This window comes from Chiloscyllium plagiosum, unplaced genomic scaffold (assembly GCF_037043375.1).
Source record: "Chiloscyllium plagiosum isolate Xiang-an unplaced genomic scaffold, Cpla_swu_hap1 HiC_scaffold_15, whole genome shotgun sequence".
NCBI lineage: Eukaryota > Metazoa > Chordata > Chondrichthyes > Orectolobiformes > Hemiscylliidae > Chiloscyllium > Chiloscyllium plagiosum.
The window spans coordinates 13,689,696-13,708,300 of NW_028270153.1; the positions used below are offsets into that span (position 1 = coordinate 13,689,696).

The 18,605-nt window shown below is 43.7% G+C and overlaps 1 protein-coding gene across 1 annotated transcript in view; it reads left to right on the top strand.

The window, feature by feature from the left end:
* gss (glutathione synthetase) overlaps positions 1-18,122 on the top strand; it is a 57,970-nt gene extending 39,848 nt beyond the window's left edge. The window contains exons 8-13 of the mRNA XM_043710808.2: positions 4,053-4,130; positions 4,478-4,547; positions 7,847-8,041; positions 9,689-9,770; positions 12,748-12,937; positions 15,156-18,122. Of these exons, the coding sequence (XP_043566743.1) occupies positions 4,053-4,130; positions 4,478-4,547; positions 7,847-8,041; positions 9,689-9,770; positions 12,748-12,937; positions 15,156-15,279 (739 nt within the window). The 3' untranslated portion in view covers positions 15,280-18,122. The remainder of the gene's footprint in view (positions 1-4,052; positions 4,131-4,477; positions 4,548-7,846; positions 8,042-9,688; positions 9,771-12,747; positions 12,938-15,155) is intronic.
* The last annotated feature ends 483 nt before the right edge of the window (positions 18,123-18,605 follow it).

The window sequence follows — 18,605 nt, forward strand, 5'->3', positions numbered from 1 at the left end:
TGGTGACCTTTGGGTTTAATTCAATAGAATGTCAGACAAAAGTTTCATTGTGAACTTCGTAGGGACATAATCACTGTTGTCACTTAGAGTCATAGAGATGTACAGCATGGAAATAAGACACTTCAGTCCAACTCATTAATGCTGTCCAGAAATCCTAAGTTAATCTAGTCCCTTTGCCAGCATTTGGCCCATATCCCTCTAAACATTTTCTATTCATATACCCATCCAGATGCCTTTTTAAATGCTGTAATTGTAACAGCCTTCACCACTTTCTCTGGCAGCTCATTCCATACACACACCACCCTCTCCGTGAAAAACCTTGCCCCATAGATCCCTTTTAAGCTTTTCCCCCACTCACCTTAAATCTATACCCTCTAATTTTGGACTTGCACACACTGGGGAAAAGACTTTGGCTAATTACCTTATGCCCCTCATGATTTTATAAACCTATAATGTCACCCCTCTAAAGTGCCAGGAAAACAGCCCCAGCCTATTCGGCCTCTCCCTATAGCTCAAACCCCCCAACCCTGGCAACATCCTTGTAAATCTGTTCTGACCCATTTCAAGTTTCACAACATCCTTTCTATTAGTAGGGATATCAGAACTGCATGCAGTATTCTAATAGTGGCCTAACCAATGTCCTGCACAACCACAACATAACCTCCCAACTCCTATATTCAATGCTCTGACCAATAAAGAAAAGCATACAAAATGCCGCCTTCACTATCCCATCTACCTGTGACTCCACTTTCATGGGGCTATGAACTTACACTCCAAGGTCTCTTTGTTCAGCAGCACTCCATAGGACCTTTACTATTAAATGTATAAGTCCTACCCTGACCTTTCCATTTCCAAAATGTAGCCCCTCACATTTAAACTATCTGCCACTGCTCAGCCATTGGCCCATCTGATCAAGATCCCGTTGTACTCTGAGATAACCTTCTATACTGTCCACTACGCCTCTAATTTTGGTGTCATCTGCAAACTTCTCCTTTGTTCACTTCCACTGTGTTTATATAAATGACAAAGAGCAGTGGACCCAGCACCAATCCTTGTGGCACTCCACTGGTCACAGGCCTCCAGTCTGAAAAACAACCCTCCACCACCACCCTCTGTCTTCTACCTTTGAGCCAGTTCTGTATCCAAATGGCTAGTTCTCCCTGTATTCAATGAGATCTAATCTTGCTAACCAGTCTACCATGAGGAACCTTGTTGAATCCCTTACTGAAGTTCATATAGATCACATTTGCTGCTCTGCCCTCATCAATCCTCCTTGTTACTTCAAAAAACTCAATTAAGTTCAAGAGACATGATTTCCAAAGCATAAAGCCATGTTGACTATCCCTAATCAGCCCTTGCCTTTACCAATACATTGAATCCTGGGGGACAGGATTCCCTCCAACAACTTGCCCACTACCGATATCAGACTCACTGGTCTATAGTTCTCTGGCTTGTCCTTACCGCCCTTCTTAACAGTGGCACCACATTAGCCAACCTCCAGTCTTCTGGCACCTCACCTGTGTGTACCGGTGATATAAATTTCTCAGCAATCACTTCCCACCGAGTTCTAGGAGACACCTGATTGGGTCCTGGGGATTTATCCACCTTTTTAAGACATTCAGCACCTCCTTTTTTGTAATACGGGCATTTCTCAAGATGTCGCTGTTTATCTCCAATGTTCTCTATCTTCCCTGTCCTTTGCAGTAAACACTGATGCAAAATACTCATTTAGTATCTGCCCCATCTCCTGTGGTTCCATACAAAGGCTGCCTTGCTGATCTTTGAGGGGCTCTCTTCTCTCCATAGTTACCCTTTTTTGTCCTTAATGTATTTGTAAAGACCCTTTGGATTCTCCCTGACACTGTTTGCCAAAGCTATCTCATGTTGCCTTTTCATCCTCCTGATTTCCCTCTTAAGTATACTCCTACTGTCTTTAAACTCTTATAGGGAACCACTTGATCTCTGACTATACTGACCTCTATTTCTCTAGCCATCCAGCATTCCCTACACCTACCAGCCTTGCCCCTCATCCTAACAGGAATATACTGTCTCTAGACTCTCGTTATCTCATTTCTGAAGGCTTCTCATTTTCCAGCCGACCTTTTACCTGTGCATATCCGCATCCAATCAACATTTGAAAGTTCTTGTCTAATACTGTCAAAATTGGCCTTTCTCCAATTTAGAATTTCAACTTTTAAATCCAGTCTATCTTTTTCCATCACTGTTGTAAAACTAACAGAATTATGGTCGGTAGCCCCAAAGTGCTCCCCCACTGACACCTCAGTCACCTGCCCTACCTTATTTCCCAAGAGTAGGACAATTTTGCACCTTCCCGAGTAGGTACATCCACTTACTGAATCAGAAAACTTTCTTGTACACACTTAACAAATTCCTCTCCATCTAAACCCTTAACACTATGGCCGTCCCAATCTGAGTTTGGGAAGTTTAAATTCCCTCCCATAACCACCCTATTCTTGCAGATAACTGAGACTGTCTTACAAATTGTTTTCTCAATTTCCTGCTGACTATTTGGTGATCTATAGTACAATCCCAATAAGGTGATCATCCCTTTCTTATTTCTCAGTTCCACCCAAATACATCCCCTGATGTATTCCCAGGAATATCCTCCCTCAGTACAGCCATAATGTTATACCTTGTCAAAAACGCCACACTCCCTCCCCTCTTGCTCCCCTTTCTATCCTTCCTGTAACATCTATATCCCAGAACATTAAGTTGCCAGTCTTGTCCATTCCTGAGACACGTCTCTGTATTTACTATGATATCCCAGTCCCATGTTCCCAACCATACCCTGAGTTCATCTGCCTTAGCTGTTAGTCCTCTTGCTTTGAAATAAATTGTAGTTTAATTTATCAGCCATACCTTTGTGGGTGGCACAGTGGTTAGCACTGCTGCCTCACAGCGCTGGAGACCCGGGTTCAGTTCCCGCCTCAGGTGACTGACTGTGTGGAGTTTGCACGTTCTCCCCGTGTCTGCGTGGGTTTCCTCCTGGTGCTCCGGTTTCCTCCCACAGTCCAAAGATGTGCAGGTCAGGTGAATTGGCCATGCTAAATTGCCCGTAGTGTTAGGTAAGGGGTAAATGTAGGGGTATGGGTGGGTTGCGCTTCGACGGGTCGGTGTGGACTTGTTGGGCCGAAGGGCCTGTTTCCACACTGTAACATAATCTAATGTAAACCTTATTCTCTGCTTTGTTCCTGCCTGACTATTTGACCTACTCCTTTTCCCAACTGTATCAGTCTCTGACTGATCTCTTTGCTCATTAACTCCCTGGGTCCCAGTGAGCCACTGTCACGTTAATGCCCTTTTGAGGAAGGATACCTGCCGTCGTTACCCACTATGCCCCAGGGGGCATAGTGACTCCAGACCCACAGAGATGTGGTTGACTCTTAACTGCCTGCTGGGAACTGGGGGACAACCAGCAAGCATCAGTCATTCGGCACAGAGGAAAACATCTAGTTGGCTTTGCAATCATGTAGGTAGTGTTGTAGTCAAGCGGTTGTATTGACTATGTACCTGGCACTGAGCCAGCAGAAAGTCTTTTTTGAGCTGACAGAAAATTTTGCTGCTGCGACATACAATGTTAAGCGACCTTAAGTACTTTGTCCACCCTGTTTTTCCACTTCTTTTGTTGAGACACTTTATTTTTCTGGAGCAATTTGTATTTCAGACTGAAATTAAACTGCAGGGTGAAAAGCTTTTACAACCTTCAGCAGTTTTCTTTTGGTCTTTGAAGTTTTTAGAACTGTGCGTCTGATATTTTCTCCCATTTTCAAGTGCAGGAAAATTGCTCCTTTTTTAGGCAGTACCGGTGGGGGGAGAGACAGTTTACATTTCAAGACCAACAAAGACTCCTCTTCGAAACAACAGATCGACTTTTTTTCTGAATACAGGACTCCATGTTAACTCTGTTCCTCTTTCCACTGATGCTGCCAGACCTGCTGAGTTTCTCCAGCATGTCCTGTTTTTATTTCAGATTACCAACGTTCTCAGCCTTGTGACTAATTCTGTTGTTCATTTTATCTTTGTCCGTACAGAAACATTCGTGTCATAAGAAGACAGACGGTGGACATACACGAGAGGGGGTCCCTGGATGATGAGAAGAAACTTTTTGTGTGAGTTTAATTCCTGTCTGTGCTATTGAGGATTTAGCCTAGCCACCTCAAGTGAACTACTCTACGAGTCAGAGAGAAAGTTCTTGCCAAAATAAATTTAATTGACTCTTAATTTTTAAAAGTTATGTTGCAATTGTACTTCTATTTGGTACAAATAGTATCATAGAATCAAAGAGTTAACAGCATGGAAACAGACCCTTCAGTCCAACTAGTCCATGCTGACCAGACTAGACTAGTTCCATTGCCTTGCTCAAAGCATTTCTGAAAGGTGCTAATGCCTGACGCGAAAGCTGTAATTGTAGCCAGTTACGAAGCAATATTAATTGTCCTGTTGTGCTCATGTTTAGAGATGGATATGAAATTGCAGTCGCTTACTTTCGCACTGGATATAGTCCAGAAGATTACCAAAATGAAAATGTGAGTGTGTAATTCATTTTTTGCTTTCTGTTGATGTTTGCTCAAGGGCCAGCCCAGTGGCAATGCCTTTGTTCTGGTGATCGGATGCCGCGTAGACCAGAGTTCAGATGCAGGACACTCCTGGTTTAGGTGGCCTGATTTGTCCCTGGATAAACACACTGAGCATGACAGACAGCGAGGGATGAGTGATGCAGAGCCAGTCCTTTTTGACTTCTGTCAAATATCACATTAATCAAGGCACATTGGGTGATTTTCAGCACAAGTGCAAAAGGCTGTTAAGAGAATGCTGACTTTTTATAGAGTCATAAAGATGTGCAGTACAGAAACAGACCCTTCAGTCCAACTTGTCCATGCTGACCAGGTATCCTAAATTAATCTAGTCCCATTTCCCAGCACTTGGCCCATATCCCTCCAAACCCTTCCTATTCATATACTCATCAAGTTGCCTTTCAAATGTTGTAATTGTACCAGCCTCCACCACTTCTTCTGGCAGCTCATTCCATACAAGCACCACCCTCTGTGTGGAAAAAGTTGCCACTTAGGTCCCATTTAAATTTCTACCCCCTCACCCTAAACCTATGCCCTCTAGTTCAGGACTCCCCCACCCCAGGGAAAAGACAGTGTCTATATATACTATCCATGTCCCTTATGATCCTATAAACCTTTTTTTGGAGGCATTTGTTCCCTGACATCGCTTTTGAGTTGGAATGGTATCCAATGACAGTGAGTACAGAAGCGGCCCTATTTTGTTAAGAGAACAATTTGGTTAAGCAGGTGATTGAGCTTAATGGGTTGGGCAGATTTGAAGAGGGAAACAGAGTGGGACTGCTGTATTGAAGGAGCTGTAAGACCTGAGTATCTGTAGACCAAGAGGTCTGGGTTCAAGCCCCATCTATTCTGGACTAGTATAATAACATCTGTGAAGAGGTTAATTTAAAACGTTTGTAAGACTGAGTAAAGGAAGGTGTCTCAGATTTATGATTCTCATGTGATAAATTTGGTCCATCAAACCTCTGCTGCTACTTTGAAAGAGCTATCCAATTTGCCCTATTAACTTTGCTTTTACCCTGAAGTTTTCCCCTCTTTTTGGTTTTTCCTCATTCTTTTATAAGTTACCACTGAATCTACTTCAAATCCCCTCAGACCATAACTGGGTGGAGTTTCTGTTCTGAGAAATGTTACTTGACCTGAAACATTTGACTCTGCTTTCTCTCTACAGATGTTGATGCTGCCAGACCCATTGAGATTTTCCAGCAATTGCTGTTTTTGTTTCCGATTTCCAGCATCTGCAGTTCTTTCGCTTATTTGAGTTTCTATGTTGTTTGCTATTTCACTGCCTTAAACAATCGCGTGGAATTACAGAGCCCTATGTTACACTATAAAATAAAATAATTTCAGGAATTATTTTGGATTTGATCTTGGCAGACAAACTCTGTGAATTTTATATAATTACTTGTTTAAAAGTATTGGGGCAGTTGCTTTATCTCTTGGGCTGAGAGTGCATTTTGATTTGTTTCCCTACAGTGTGGAAACAGGCCCTTCGGTCCAACAAGTCCACACCAACCCTCCGAAGAGTATCCCACCCAGACCCATTTCCCTTTGACCAATGCACCTAACACTTATGGGCAATTTAGCATGGCCAATTCACCTAACCTGCACATCTTTGGACTGTGGGAGGAAACCAGAGCACCCGGAGGAAACCCACACAGACACAGGGAGAATGTGCAAACTCCACACCGACAGTTGCCCAAGGCCGGAATCGAACCTGGGTCCCTGATGCTGTGAAGCAGCAGTGCTAACCACCGAGCCACCGTCTGACGGATGCTTCAAGCTGGCTCTGTACTGAGTGAGAGAGTCAGAGGGGTCAGGGTCCTGACCTGCAGACTTGAGGACAAAGCCTAGGCTGGCACACAGATGCAGTGCTGGATTGTCAGAGGAGCTGCCCTTGATGAGAAATTAAACCACATCTGCCTTCGCAGGTGAATGTAGAAAAGAGCAAGGAAGTTTTCCCCAGTATAATTCCCAATGTTCACCCCCCCCCCCCCCCCCCCCCCCCCCCCCCCAAAACAGCCATTATCACAACAGATTAATCTGGTCCTAACCAAATTGGTTATTTGTGCAGGTTTGAATATTGGCTGCTGCATTTCCAGCACTACAATGACAGAAGCACTTTACTGCATGTAAAGAGATATTCTAAGGTTACGAAAGGTATTACGTCAACAATGTTGGGTAAAGGTGATGGCTCAGTGGTTAGCACTGTTACATCAGGGCCAGAAACTCTGGTTCAGTTCCAGTCTTAGGCGAGTGTCTGTGTGGAGTTTATAAGTTCTTCCTGTGTCTGCGTGGGTTTCTGCCGTGTCCTCTGGTTGCCTCCCACAGTCCAAAGATGCACAGCTTAGGTGGATTAGCCATGCGAAATTGCCCATAGTATCCATGGATATGTAGGTTAGTTGCATTATCCTTGGGAAATGTAGGGTTATAGGGATGGGTCTGGGTGGGGTATTCTTCAGATGGTCAGTGTGGATTTGTTGACCTGTTTCCACACTAAGTATTCTATTCTGTCCACTGATGAGGCTTTATCAGAGGGTAAGGCTTTCTTTAGTTTCCTTGTCCTTCTACCACAATCAACAGGTCTGGTAATATCATAATAAATGAAACAAAGATGCTGGAAATCTAAAACAAAAACAGAAATTGCTGGAGAAACTCAGCAGGTCTGGATGCGTCTGCAGAGAGAGAAAGCAAGAGTTAAAATTTTCGGGTCCAGTGATCTGATGAAAAGGTGGTCCACAGGGCCACCTAGTGCCCAGGGTCTGCATCAGTTCAGTTGATGGTGGCAAAGTTGCATTGGAAATATTGACCTAACTATTTGCAAAGGTTAAAATTCACATGATACCAGATTATAGTCCCACAGGTTTATTTGGAAGTACACGCTTTTAGTAGCTACCTGACAAGGGAGCAGCGCTCCGAAAGCTTGTATTTCTAAATAAACCTGTTTGACTATAACCTGGTGTTGTGATTTTTAACTTTGTCCGACACTGGCTCATCCACATCATATTTGCAAAGAGTACGTCCTCTGGTGCAACACAGGTACGGTGCCCAAACTAGAGCTGGGCTATTCGGGGAGTGGGGATGTTGGAAAATCTTTCCCTGTGTCACCCGTGTTTCAGGAGCACTGACAGAAATTGAGGAGTAGGGAGTGGAGTTTGTGAACTGTTTGGTGCGTGGTTTACATTGGATAAATGGTAAGGCAATAACTGTACCCGTTGGAAATTTCTTCTTCCCTTTTTGTTTTGCTTCAGTGCTGGCAAGCTCGGTTATTGATTGAACGTTCCAAAGCAATTAAATGTCCTGATATTGCCACCCACCTCGTGGGAACCAAGAAAGTCCAGCAGGAGTTAGCACGCAGTGGCGTAGTAGAGAAATACTTAACCGAGTGTCCGAAATCGGCTCAGCGGATCCGCGCAACATTTGTCGGCCTGTACAGCATCGATGAGGTAAACCAAAAATGAATGCCAAGTAATTCCTCCTAAGCAGAGATGTTAGGAAGCTCTCTGTGATGGTTGCATGAACAGTAAATGCTGCCACCTGCTGTTGGTCTGTATATCTGTAAACAAATGCTGGTTTTCCTCAGTAGAACGTTTGCTGTTCAAATACAATTTGAAACCAGGACTAATGACACTCGCTCAGTGCAGCAGCTCTGCCTGCTTTTTGATAAGAACTTTATTTCAACTGTGGCACTGAGAATTTCCTGTTAATCTCATGGGAAAATAAAACTTGACAACCATGTACTGACAACATTGTAATGGTAGAAGCCCTTGATTTGATGTAATGAGAGATCCTGATCTTGTGAATGGTTTACAGAAACATAAATATATCTTGAGCGCATTGGAAGGGAGGGTATGTTAATATGAAATAGAAAATGTTATTTTTTTTTTAGAGTGCTACTTAAAGCATTTGCTAACTGTTCCATGGAAATGAGTAGTTGTTACAGCCTGTCAGTCCTCATCTGTTGAATTAGAGCAGGGATGATCTATATGTTAACTCTGTTGCAAATGTATCCCTCAAAACCATCTTGAACAAGCATCTATGCACCTTCATCTTGAAATTTCCAGTTGACCCTCATGCCCTCGAACGGCATTTCTAAAGCTCAGTTCCAGAATCCTTCTACCTGCTTTTGGTGTAAGTTACCATCCAGTGTGGAAACAGACCATTTGGCCCAACTAGTCCACAGCAACCCTCCGAAGAATATCCCACCCCTGACCCATTCCCCTACCTTATTTCAACATTTACACCTAACTAATGGACCTAATCTATACATCCTTGAACACTATGGACAATTTAGGTTAGATTAGATTCCCTACAGTGCGGAAACAGGCCCTTCAGGCCCAACCAGCCCACACTGACCCTCCGAAGAGTGACCCACTCAGGCCCATTTCCCTCTGAAAGATGCACCTAGCACTATGGACAATTTAGCATGGCCAATTCACCTGATCTGCACATGTTTGGACTGTGGGAGGAAACCGGAGCACCCGGAGAAAAACCAGTTTTAATCTTCACACTCACTGCATTCAGCTTACTATTAGGGTGACATGGTGGCTCAGTGGTTACCACTGCTGCCTCACAGCACCAGGGTTCCAGGTTCGATTCCAGCCTCAGGTAACTGTCTGTTCTGGAGGAATCCCACGCAGACACTGGGAGAATGTGCAAACTCCACACAGACAGTTACCCGAGGCTGGAGTCAAACCTGGGTCCCTGGCGCTGTGAGGCAGCACTGCTGCCTCACTGAGCCACCGTGCCACCCTAATAGAAACCTGAATGCAGTGAGCGTGAAGATTAAAACTGGGATATTCCCAAGAGCAAATGGCAGAAACATTAGCTACCTGAAAGCCAATAGTGTTGTATGTCGGATGATGAACATTTAACAGAGATGAGGAGAAATGTCTTCGCCCAGAGAGTGGTGAGCCTGTGGAATACTGAATGTGTTCAAGAAAAAGTTAGATGCAGTTTTTAGAGCTGGAGGGATCAAAGGGTATGGGGAGAAATGGGATCAGGGGACTGAGTTGGATGACAGACCAGGCTTGAAGGGCTGAATGGCCTACTGCTCAGATTCTGTATAACTGGGACTTTCTCTATGGTGACAGGGTCCTGAAGGTGATGAAATAATAACGAAAGCATTGGAAGATCCGGAAGGTTTTGTGCTGAAGCCACAGCGGGAGGGAGGAGGTAAGGTGGTGATTTTAAATTCAGGAGCAAGTTGTGCTCTTGTAAATGGGCGTGCTGGTCACCTGTGAGGGAAGAACCCGGGTGTAACAGAACCTGACTAGAGTTCCACCCGTGGTCCGGACTGCCTGTGAAGTTCATTGGAGTTCTGGATGTCAGCTGTGGCTCAGTGAAGGAGTCAGGAGGTTGTGGGATCAAGTCCCATTCCAGTGAATGGAGTGCACAATCCAAAGCGACATTGTTTCAGCACTGAGAAGTCACCCTTCGGCTGAGACATTAAACCAAAGCCAGCCAACACTCTGCCTGTTTGCCCTATCCCTGTCGCCATCGCCCACCTTGCTTTAAAGTCTCAAACTATCCCTAAACTTTCCCACCTTGTAAACCCCCTTCTTTCTTTATATTGCTGTGCACTTCCAAACACTCACTCAGTGAGTGCTTTATTAAACCAACTTGTATGTGTTCATACCTTTTAAGATCAAAATGTCCCAAAGTAGTGATTAGCTAAAAGAAATCTTGATGAGGGAAATAGTCATTAATTAAAGGTTAAGTCTTTAGCCGTTTAGTCAGTAATAGAACAAAGCTGGTACCGGTACACAATCCTTTATCCGAAATGCTCGGGACCAGTTGGTTTTCGGAATTCAGAATTTTTCAAATTTCAGAATAAGTGGCAGTTTGATGGTGAAATTTTAAAAAATCTTTCCAAATAATAGACTCACTGAGTAAAACGGGCCCTGAAACAGAATTGAGGCCTGCCAGTGCTGGGCCACACTCTCTCCACCCCCCCCCCCCCCCACCCCCCGACGTTGCATCTGAGTGACACCTGTCGAGTGGGTGTCGACTTGGGTTAACTGTTTGCAAGCCAACCAACCTTGTTAATGAGGAAAAACTTCCCAAAAACCTTTGGACTTATAGAGCTTTTCGGATTTCTGATAAAGGGTTGTCTACCAGTATTGAGAAATTAGTAACAAGTGATACATTCAGACTGTCAAGGAGGCCAGTATAGTTGGAAGTCGCATTTGGAATCTTAGATAAAAGATAATACAATGGCTGTGGGAAAACCCAAGATAAATGAGGCACATGGACATTGAAGTGTGGGAGTTGTGATGCCGTGCTGTGATCTGTTTAAAATTTGAAGGAGTTCTGTAACCCACCAGAGTGAGCTTTATTCTTCCCAGTCACAGGCTTCCTCTCTGTAAATGTCCGTACGCGATAAATGTTCCTGTTTTCCTGAAGTCCCTGATCAACTTCTCAAATTGACCCCAGGCCAACAAGCCTTGTTAGGGTGGATCTGGTGGAAATAATTAGGAAAGGAATTCCAGAGTTCCCAGCCTAGGCTGGTGAAAACACTACCAACATTATAATGTTGAAAATCAGGGTAAGGGACATGGTCAGAAGAGAAGAGGGACTTTGGTTGTGGGGCTGGAGGTGATTACAAAGATGGGGCAGGACAGGGGAAAGCCATGGCTGGAATTGAAAGGCAGGATGCGAATTTTTAAATGGAGGCATTAGCAGGAGGTTAGTGAGTGAGAATGGGATGTGGGTGATGAGTTGAGATAGAGCAGCCAGAGATCTGGGAGTTCCCCAGACCCTTCTCAGAAATGGAAATGATAGCCGAGCAGTTGTGAAAACAGCAGCAGGAGTGATGGCTGAAACATTTTGAAGAGTTTGCATTGAAGAGAGAAGGTGTTTCGAAAATGGTGGAAGTTTTTTAAAAAAAAATCTCCGCTACCTCGGCTAACACTTATTGTTCATCCCCGGTTACCCAGAGGGCAGTTGAGAGTCAACCATATTGCTTTTGGTATGGTATCACATGTAGGCCAGACTAGGTAGGGGCTAAAGGACATTGGACAGATTGGCTTTTTGACAATTGACAAGGGTTTCATGGTCATCAAAATCTTAACCCCAGATTGTTATTGAACTCAAATTCCACTTCTGTGGTGTGGGATTTGAACCCAGATTCCCCAAACTATTACCTGGGTGTCTGGATCAAATAGTCCTATGATAATTCCAATTGGGCATTTCCTAATGGAAGAAATTGGAGGCAGAAAGTGGGTGTCCATGGGCATAGGAAGGATGGAAGTTGCAGAGCCAGAAGGCAAGGGGCAAAGACAAGGAAACCAATGCAGAGGGGATTAGGAAGCCCTTACAGGTTGGTATGTACTGAGGGATTGGGAATTAGTGCTCCAATTTGAAGCTTGGCTCAGGGTTACATTCAGGCTGTGGATTATTGGTCTAGCGAAGCTGTGTTGGAGCTGGAGGTTTATTACAGAGCCTTTTTTGGCCAGTGATTTAACAAGGGTAGTTTTATTCTTGACAATGTTGTTTAGACGAAACACTCTTGTCAATCCAAACTTTTTATTCTGGCCTGAGCAGGATGTTTAATATGGTTGTATTTGAGCAGTATTTTGAGAAGTGAAATTTAATCTTAGTGTTCCAAAGATCAGGGCTAGGAGGGTGCCCAGAACCTATTTAGTTTGGACCATGCTCAATACCATACTATGACATGAATACAGAGCATGGTGACTGTGTTAGGATGGTGTATGTAGCAGCAAGCTCGGGTATACTGTTTCCTTCATCAGTGTTTTCATGCTTTCAGTTACCGCTGAGTTTTTTTCCATGTTCATTTCTCACCTATCTATCCTCTCTGTGTCTCTGTTTCTCTCAATATTAAAAAACACAAACCACTCTGGATTCAGGCAATAAAAAACAAAAACTGACGTAGCTGGGAAGACTGAGCAGGTCTGGCAGCATCTGCAGAGAGAGAAAGTAAACATTTCTAATCCAGTTCTGAAGGGTCACTGGACCTGAAACATTAACTCAGCTTTACTCTCCACAGATGCTGCCAGACCTGCTCAGTCTTCCCAGCTATGTCAGTTTTTGTTGGTGAATGCAGTCCATTAGTTAGCAGATCTTGTTTGCTGCTTTTCCCTCCTGTCAGAAGTATTATCTTTGATCCTCAGTGTCTGTGTTTCCGTTTTAGGAAATAACATTTTTGGGGAAGAGCTCAGGCAGCTCCTTGGAACCATTAAAGATGGACCAAAGAGATCCGCTTATATTCTGATGGATAGGATCAAGCCTCAGACTGTGAAGAATTATCTGCTGCATCCAGGAACACCTTCAAAACTGTCAGACTGCGTGGTTGAGCTGGGAGTGTTTGGGGTGTACATCAGGTGAGTAAAGGCCATGATCTCTTCATCATAGCATCACCTTTCTCATACTCCCCCCACGCCCACGTTCAACCGAACGTGCTGAGTCCATGGGGTGTGCCTTTTCCTGTCCCCGGGACTGGAATGCCCCAGCGCTGGGTGGCAGAAGGCAGCGACTATCCCTGTTCCAATGGGTCAGGGACACAGATGAGCAGGAAGTTCTCCGTGTCATGGTGGAAATTTATCCGGTCATTTCCTCGTACTGCTTTGTTTGTGGAATCATACTCTGTGAAATAAAGCAAATCCCCCTGAGATAACTCCACAAAGGCTGGTATCCCAGTACCAAGTTGCCCTTTATTTACACTGACCCAGCTCTCAGCACCAGCTCTGAGACAGAGCAAAACGTCTGACACTCCTGTTTGTCTGTCAGCCAGGGCTCCCTTTTGGGACTAGGTTAACAGCCCCAATCAGGGAACTCCTTATTCTGAGGTCCACCTAGCTGGCCTTATTATAACCATGACACCACTGATACTTTAATGTAATTATTAAAGAGGTGCCACTATTTTCATTCTCTTTTTGTCAAAGGCTGATGGATGTAGTGTTATTTGTAACGTTGAAGTGGATTTTTGAGCAAGAGGGTGAAAGGTGATCAGTGTTAGATGGGAATGTGGAGTCATGTGAACAGACATGCTCTTAGTAATGGTGGAGCAGCCTCAAGGGGCCAAGTGACGTTTTTCTGCTCCTGGGTTTATCTTGCCCAATGCACTTTCTCCCCCACCCTCCACACTGCACCTCCAGCCTCATTCTCCCACCCTGTGCCCTTTGACCTCGGGGTTCTTCTCCTCGCTAAACTCTCATTATGCTCCTGGTGTCCATCTAGTGGCAGACAATGATCAATGCAGGTAGTTCTGAGAATTCAGCTGAGAACCATATTGACCAATGTGTAAGACTAGATAGAACCTGGTCAAGCTAAATAAATGATATGCTGATTGTTTTATCACATGTTAAATTTGAGCAAAGTCTCCGTCACATTGACCATCTGACTTACACTGACCATGTGTTTTGAATGGCCTCTCTCATGAGTCACTTGTTTTTAGCTAAGTGCTATCAAAACCTTTATTTAGGCAAGGAATTTCAGGTGTTTGATAACTGCCTACCACTATCAGGCAGCTTTCTGTTTGACTTGAATGCTTTACTTTCCTTATAAGCAGTTGGCTTGATTCTTAATCTGACTTTTACACTATTATTAAACTTTACCAGTTAAAATCCCACGTTAACCCATATTCCAGTTACTTACCCGCTCTATCTGTTTCATTCCACTGAAGTCTCCCTTACTCTGACTATGCACTTCCTCTGAAAGGTTTTCAAAGGCCAATTTTTATGTCTTGTGTGTTTCCTGAGGGAGAGCGAGAGAGCAGGATGAGAACCTATAGCAATAATATGTACTTTTTACTGCATTGAGCTTCACCCGAGCACTGCAGCAAGCCCGAGACAGGTGTTAGCCAGGGAACAAGGTGGTGTGTTGGTGTACAACCTGGAAGAACAGCACTTCATTTTCCACTGGGGAACTCTATAGCCTTGTGGACCTAATATTGAATTCAACAATTTTAGAACTTAAGACACCTTCTCCCATGTTCTTATCCCAACTCTCCAAACACCACACCGCATAGTCTACTATTACACACAACCCCTTGTTAGCCACTGTATTGACAACTATTCACCCTCCTAGCCTGATCGTTATCCACTCCCTTTGGGGTCTGTCCAACTGTTCTTTTCTCTCTTTTGGGCTCTATCTCCACCTATTGTTTACTCCTGGATCCAAAACATCAACTTTGATTTCTCTCCGTGGACGCTGCAAGGCCTGCTGAGTTTTCTCAACAATTTTCTGTTTTTGTTTTGCTTTTTGATCAGCTATTATTCTTTCACACTGTCTTTTTGCTCTCCTGATTTCCTTGAAAATTCCCTTGCTCTTTCTGTACTTCTCTAGGGTTTCTGCTGTTTTGGTTATTCTGGTAAAATTCTGTCAATATTCCCACATGAGGAATCCTCAGTCAGGGCAAGGTGTCAAAGGAGAGATGCACCTGATACTGGCTCAGAAAAGAGTCAACATTTTCATTAGAGCAAGGGAGGAAATTGGGGTGATGATGAGGAAGGTAAAGTGCAGTGGAGTGTTATGTAAGTGTGTGTAGTCCTTACCTTTGCTTCCCTTTGTTGACCCTTTCTGTGTGTTTCTGCCCTGCAGGAAGTGCCGGAAGCTGATCATGAATGAAAGTGCTGGCCACCTCCTTCGCACAAAGAGTACAGAGTTCGCAGATGGTGGAGTATCTGCTGGTGTGGCCGTTCTGGATACACCCTATCTTATCTGAACGACAGACTGTGTGTCAGAGCAGAATAAAATCATTATTGGGGTAGAGAACTAAACTGCATTCCATCCCCTCTGCCTCCACCTCCCACCAAATCCTGCATCCCAGTCCATGAATTGGCTTCCCACAATTCACGCAGGATGTCGTTTCCTCACACTTGGGGGGCGATGGGAAGCTGTGAGCATTATAGCTGAATGCACATTTGCAAGCAGGTGATTTATCCATTATCCACCCTTCCTTCCCTAAGTTCTCAGGGGGAAACAGCTGACTCAGTATGTGCCGATGCTCTGTTTCTCAGATTGTGTTCTACTGTATCTTGACCATTTCTCTATGAGCACAGAAACAGACCCTTCGGTCCAACCAGTCCATGCTGAAAGTAATGCCAAAGTAAACTAGTCCCACCTGCCTGCTGATCCATATCCCTCCAAGTCTTTCCTAATCATGAACTTATCCATGTATCTTTTGTGCCCACATCCACCACTACTTCAGTAAGTTCATTCCAAAGGCAAACTACCATGTGTGTAAAACTATTTGCCCCTCGGTTTTTTTAAAATATATTTCTTCTCACCTTAAAAACGTGCCCCTTAATCCTGAAATCCCCCATCCTGGGGATAAGACAGCTACCGTCAACCGTATCAATTCCCCTCATGATTTGACAAACTTCTGTAAGGTCACCTCAAGCTCTTGAATCTACACAGGACAGGATCCCAAGTTGATGTACTGAGTACACAGCAACGTCACTCTGACAAAGCTCTGTTTCTCTGCTTTCAGTTGCATGACCTATCCGCAGACTAAATTTATTTTTCAGTAAATCCCTAATCCCCTCAGCTGGTCGTTTGCATAATTCTGTCCTGTACTAGTTATTTTGATTTGTTCTCCAGCTATGGAGTTATCTGGTGATACCTGTGCTTAACATTTTAAAATATGGTGCTTTTAAATTGAAACCAATTTCAATGTGTAGTTGGAGCAACGTTGGTAGAGGGAAAGACCAAAATGGAAGAAGCAAGTTGGTCATTTTTAGATGAAAGAAACAACTGAGACTTCAGTTTATGACTTCTGGTAAACACATGATACAATTCCACTTTATTTCTCTCAAGGTTTGACCACTATCCCATTGATTAAATATGCGAAGATGTGTTAATTGCTCAGCTATTTTGTAACTGGCTTGAGAGGTGGTCACTTTCAGCTGCTCCTGATTGCTGTTCCTCAACGCTGGGTTCCTGTTCATCAGCGTGACAATTCGGATGACAATGCCGAACTAGCCACAATATAAAACAGCCTGCAGTCTTTCAAATTGTTCACGGAATTTTTAAATGCAATATTTTCTTCATTAAGTTATGAACAGGTTATCGCCTCATTCCTGCTCCCCAACCCCACAAACCTTTCAAAAGAAAATTTGCAGCAAGATGTAATCCTGAGTTTTCAGTACAACTAATTAATAGCATCATTGAGCATAGGTAGCAGAGTGGGATCATTTTTCAGAATGAACCTTCCTGATGAAGGGTTTTTGCCCAAAATGTCGATTTTCCAGCTCTTCGGATGCTGCCTGACCTGCTGTGCTTTTCTAGCACCACTCTAAACTAAACTAGATTCAGATCTCCAGCATCTGCAGTCCTCACTTTTACCTAAACTGTGGGTGCCTAGAATGGAACACAATCCTTTGGCTAAGGCCTGACTAATGATTTTTGCAGCTTTACCGTAATGTTGTTTTTGCATTCTGTTCTGTTGATATAGCCCTGAATTCTGTGTGTTTTATATAATAATCTTCTCAACTGGTCCTGCCATGTTAAAATATTTGTATGGAGAAAGTGAGGACTGCAGATGCTGGAGATCAGAGCTGAAAATGTGTTGCTGGAAAAGCACAGCAGGTCAGGCAGCATCCAAGGAGCAGGAGAATCGACGTTTCAGGCATAAGCCCTTCCTCAGGATTCTCCTGCTCCTTGGATGCTGCCTGACCTGCTGCGCTTTTCCAGCAACACATTTTCAGCTAAAATATTTGTATGTCAACATTCCCCACCCCCAAAGTCCCTCTTTACTGCAGCCTTTTAAATTGTTAATGGTATTTTTAAATGCAATATTTTCTTCAGGAAGTCATGAACAGGTTTGAGTTTGATTCTGTGGCAGCAATAAGCTTCACTTGCTCAGCTCTAGCCAACTGATAATACAAAGTTGAAGATTGCACTAAGCTCATCGCACTCTGTTTGCCTCATTCCCATCCCACTACCCGTAAAAACAAAACAGCCCTCCCAAATAAACAAAAGTTATGTGGCATAGTCAATGTAAATCAGCACTGTTTGAACTTTTATGAATAAAACAAATTGTTTGGTCATATAAAGCCTGTGGTGCTGAAAGACATTTTGTCAAAACTTTTAGTCTTGCACTTGTCAGGACAATTCACAAGAATACAATTTCAAGGAGAAGCAACATTTTCTGCTACATGAGAAAGTGGTGACAAGTGGACTCTGATAGATGTGTTGTCATGGCAAATGCACCCATTAATAGTGGTTGACAATTAACCACCAAACTTTACTTACCACCCTCCTCGTGACTGTTGGGTGTCCATTTGAATTGGTATTCTTGCAAATGGTTCTGATGAGTGCAAGACAAAACATTTCAAGTGTGCCCTTCAACAGTAAATAAATAATTTTTTTATAGTCAAACTTGCTGTTTACCATTTGACATGTCTCTGATAAGACACCTTTTCTGGAGCAGTTAATGAAGCTCAAACTGGAGAGCTGCAGGGATTGAGGCAGAGTCAATGGGTTTCAGATTATCACAACCAAAAACATGTTAGATATTTTATATGAAATATTGTTCTAATCTATTAATAAATATACAGTTGATTTACAATCTTTGCTCTCCATTTTCTGCTTTGCGCAGCCAGAGATGTGACTGCTGAGGAACAAAGTCAGAAGTAGACAGGCCAACAAGAGGTGAGGCCATACTGGATTTGGTTCTGGGTAACGAACCAGGCCAGGTGTTAGAATTAGAGGTAGGTGAGCACTTTGGGGATAGTGACCATAATTCGGTGATTTTTACTCTCGTGATGGAGAGGGATAAGTGTGTACTACATGGCAAGAGTTATAGCTGGGGTCAGGGAAATTATGATGCGGTGAGGCATGACTTAGGATGTGTGGCTTGGAAAAGTAGACTCCAAGGCAAGAGTGTAAATGATAGGTGGAGCTTGTTCAAGGAGCAACTATTGAGTGTCCTTGATAATTATGTACCTGTCAGGCAGGGAGGAAAGGGTCGTGTGAGGGAGCCGTGGTTTAATAAGGAATTGGAATCCCTTGTTAAATGGAAGAGGGCGGCCTATCTCAAGATGAGAC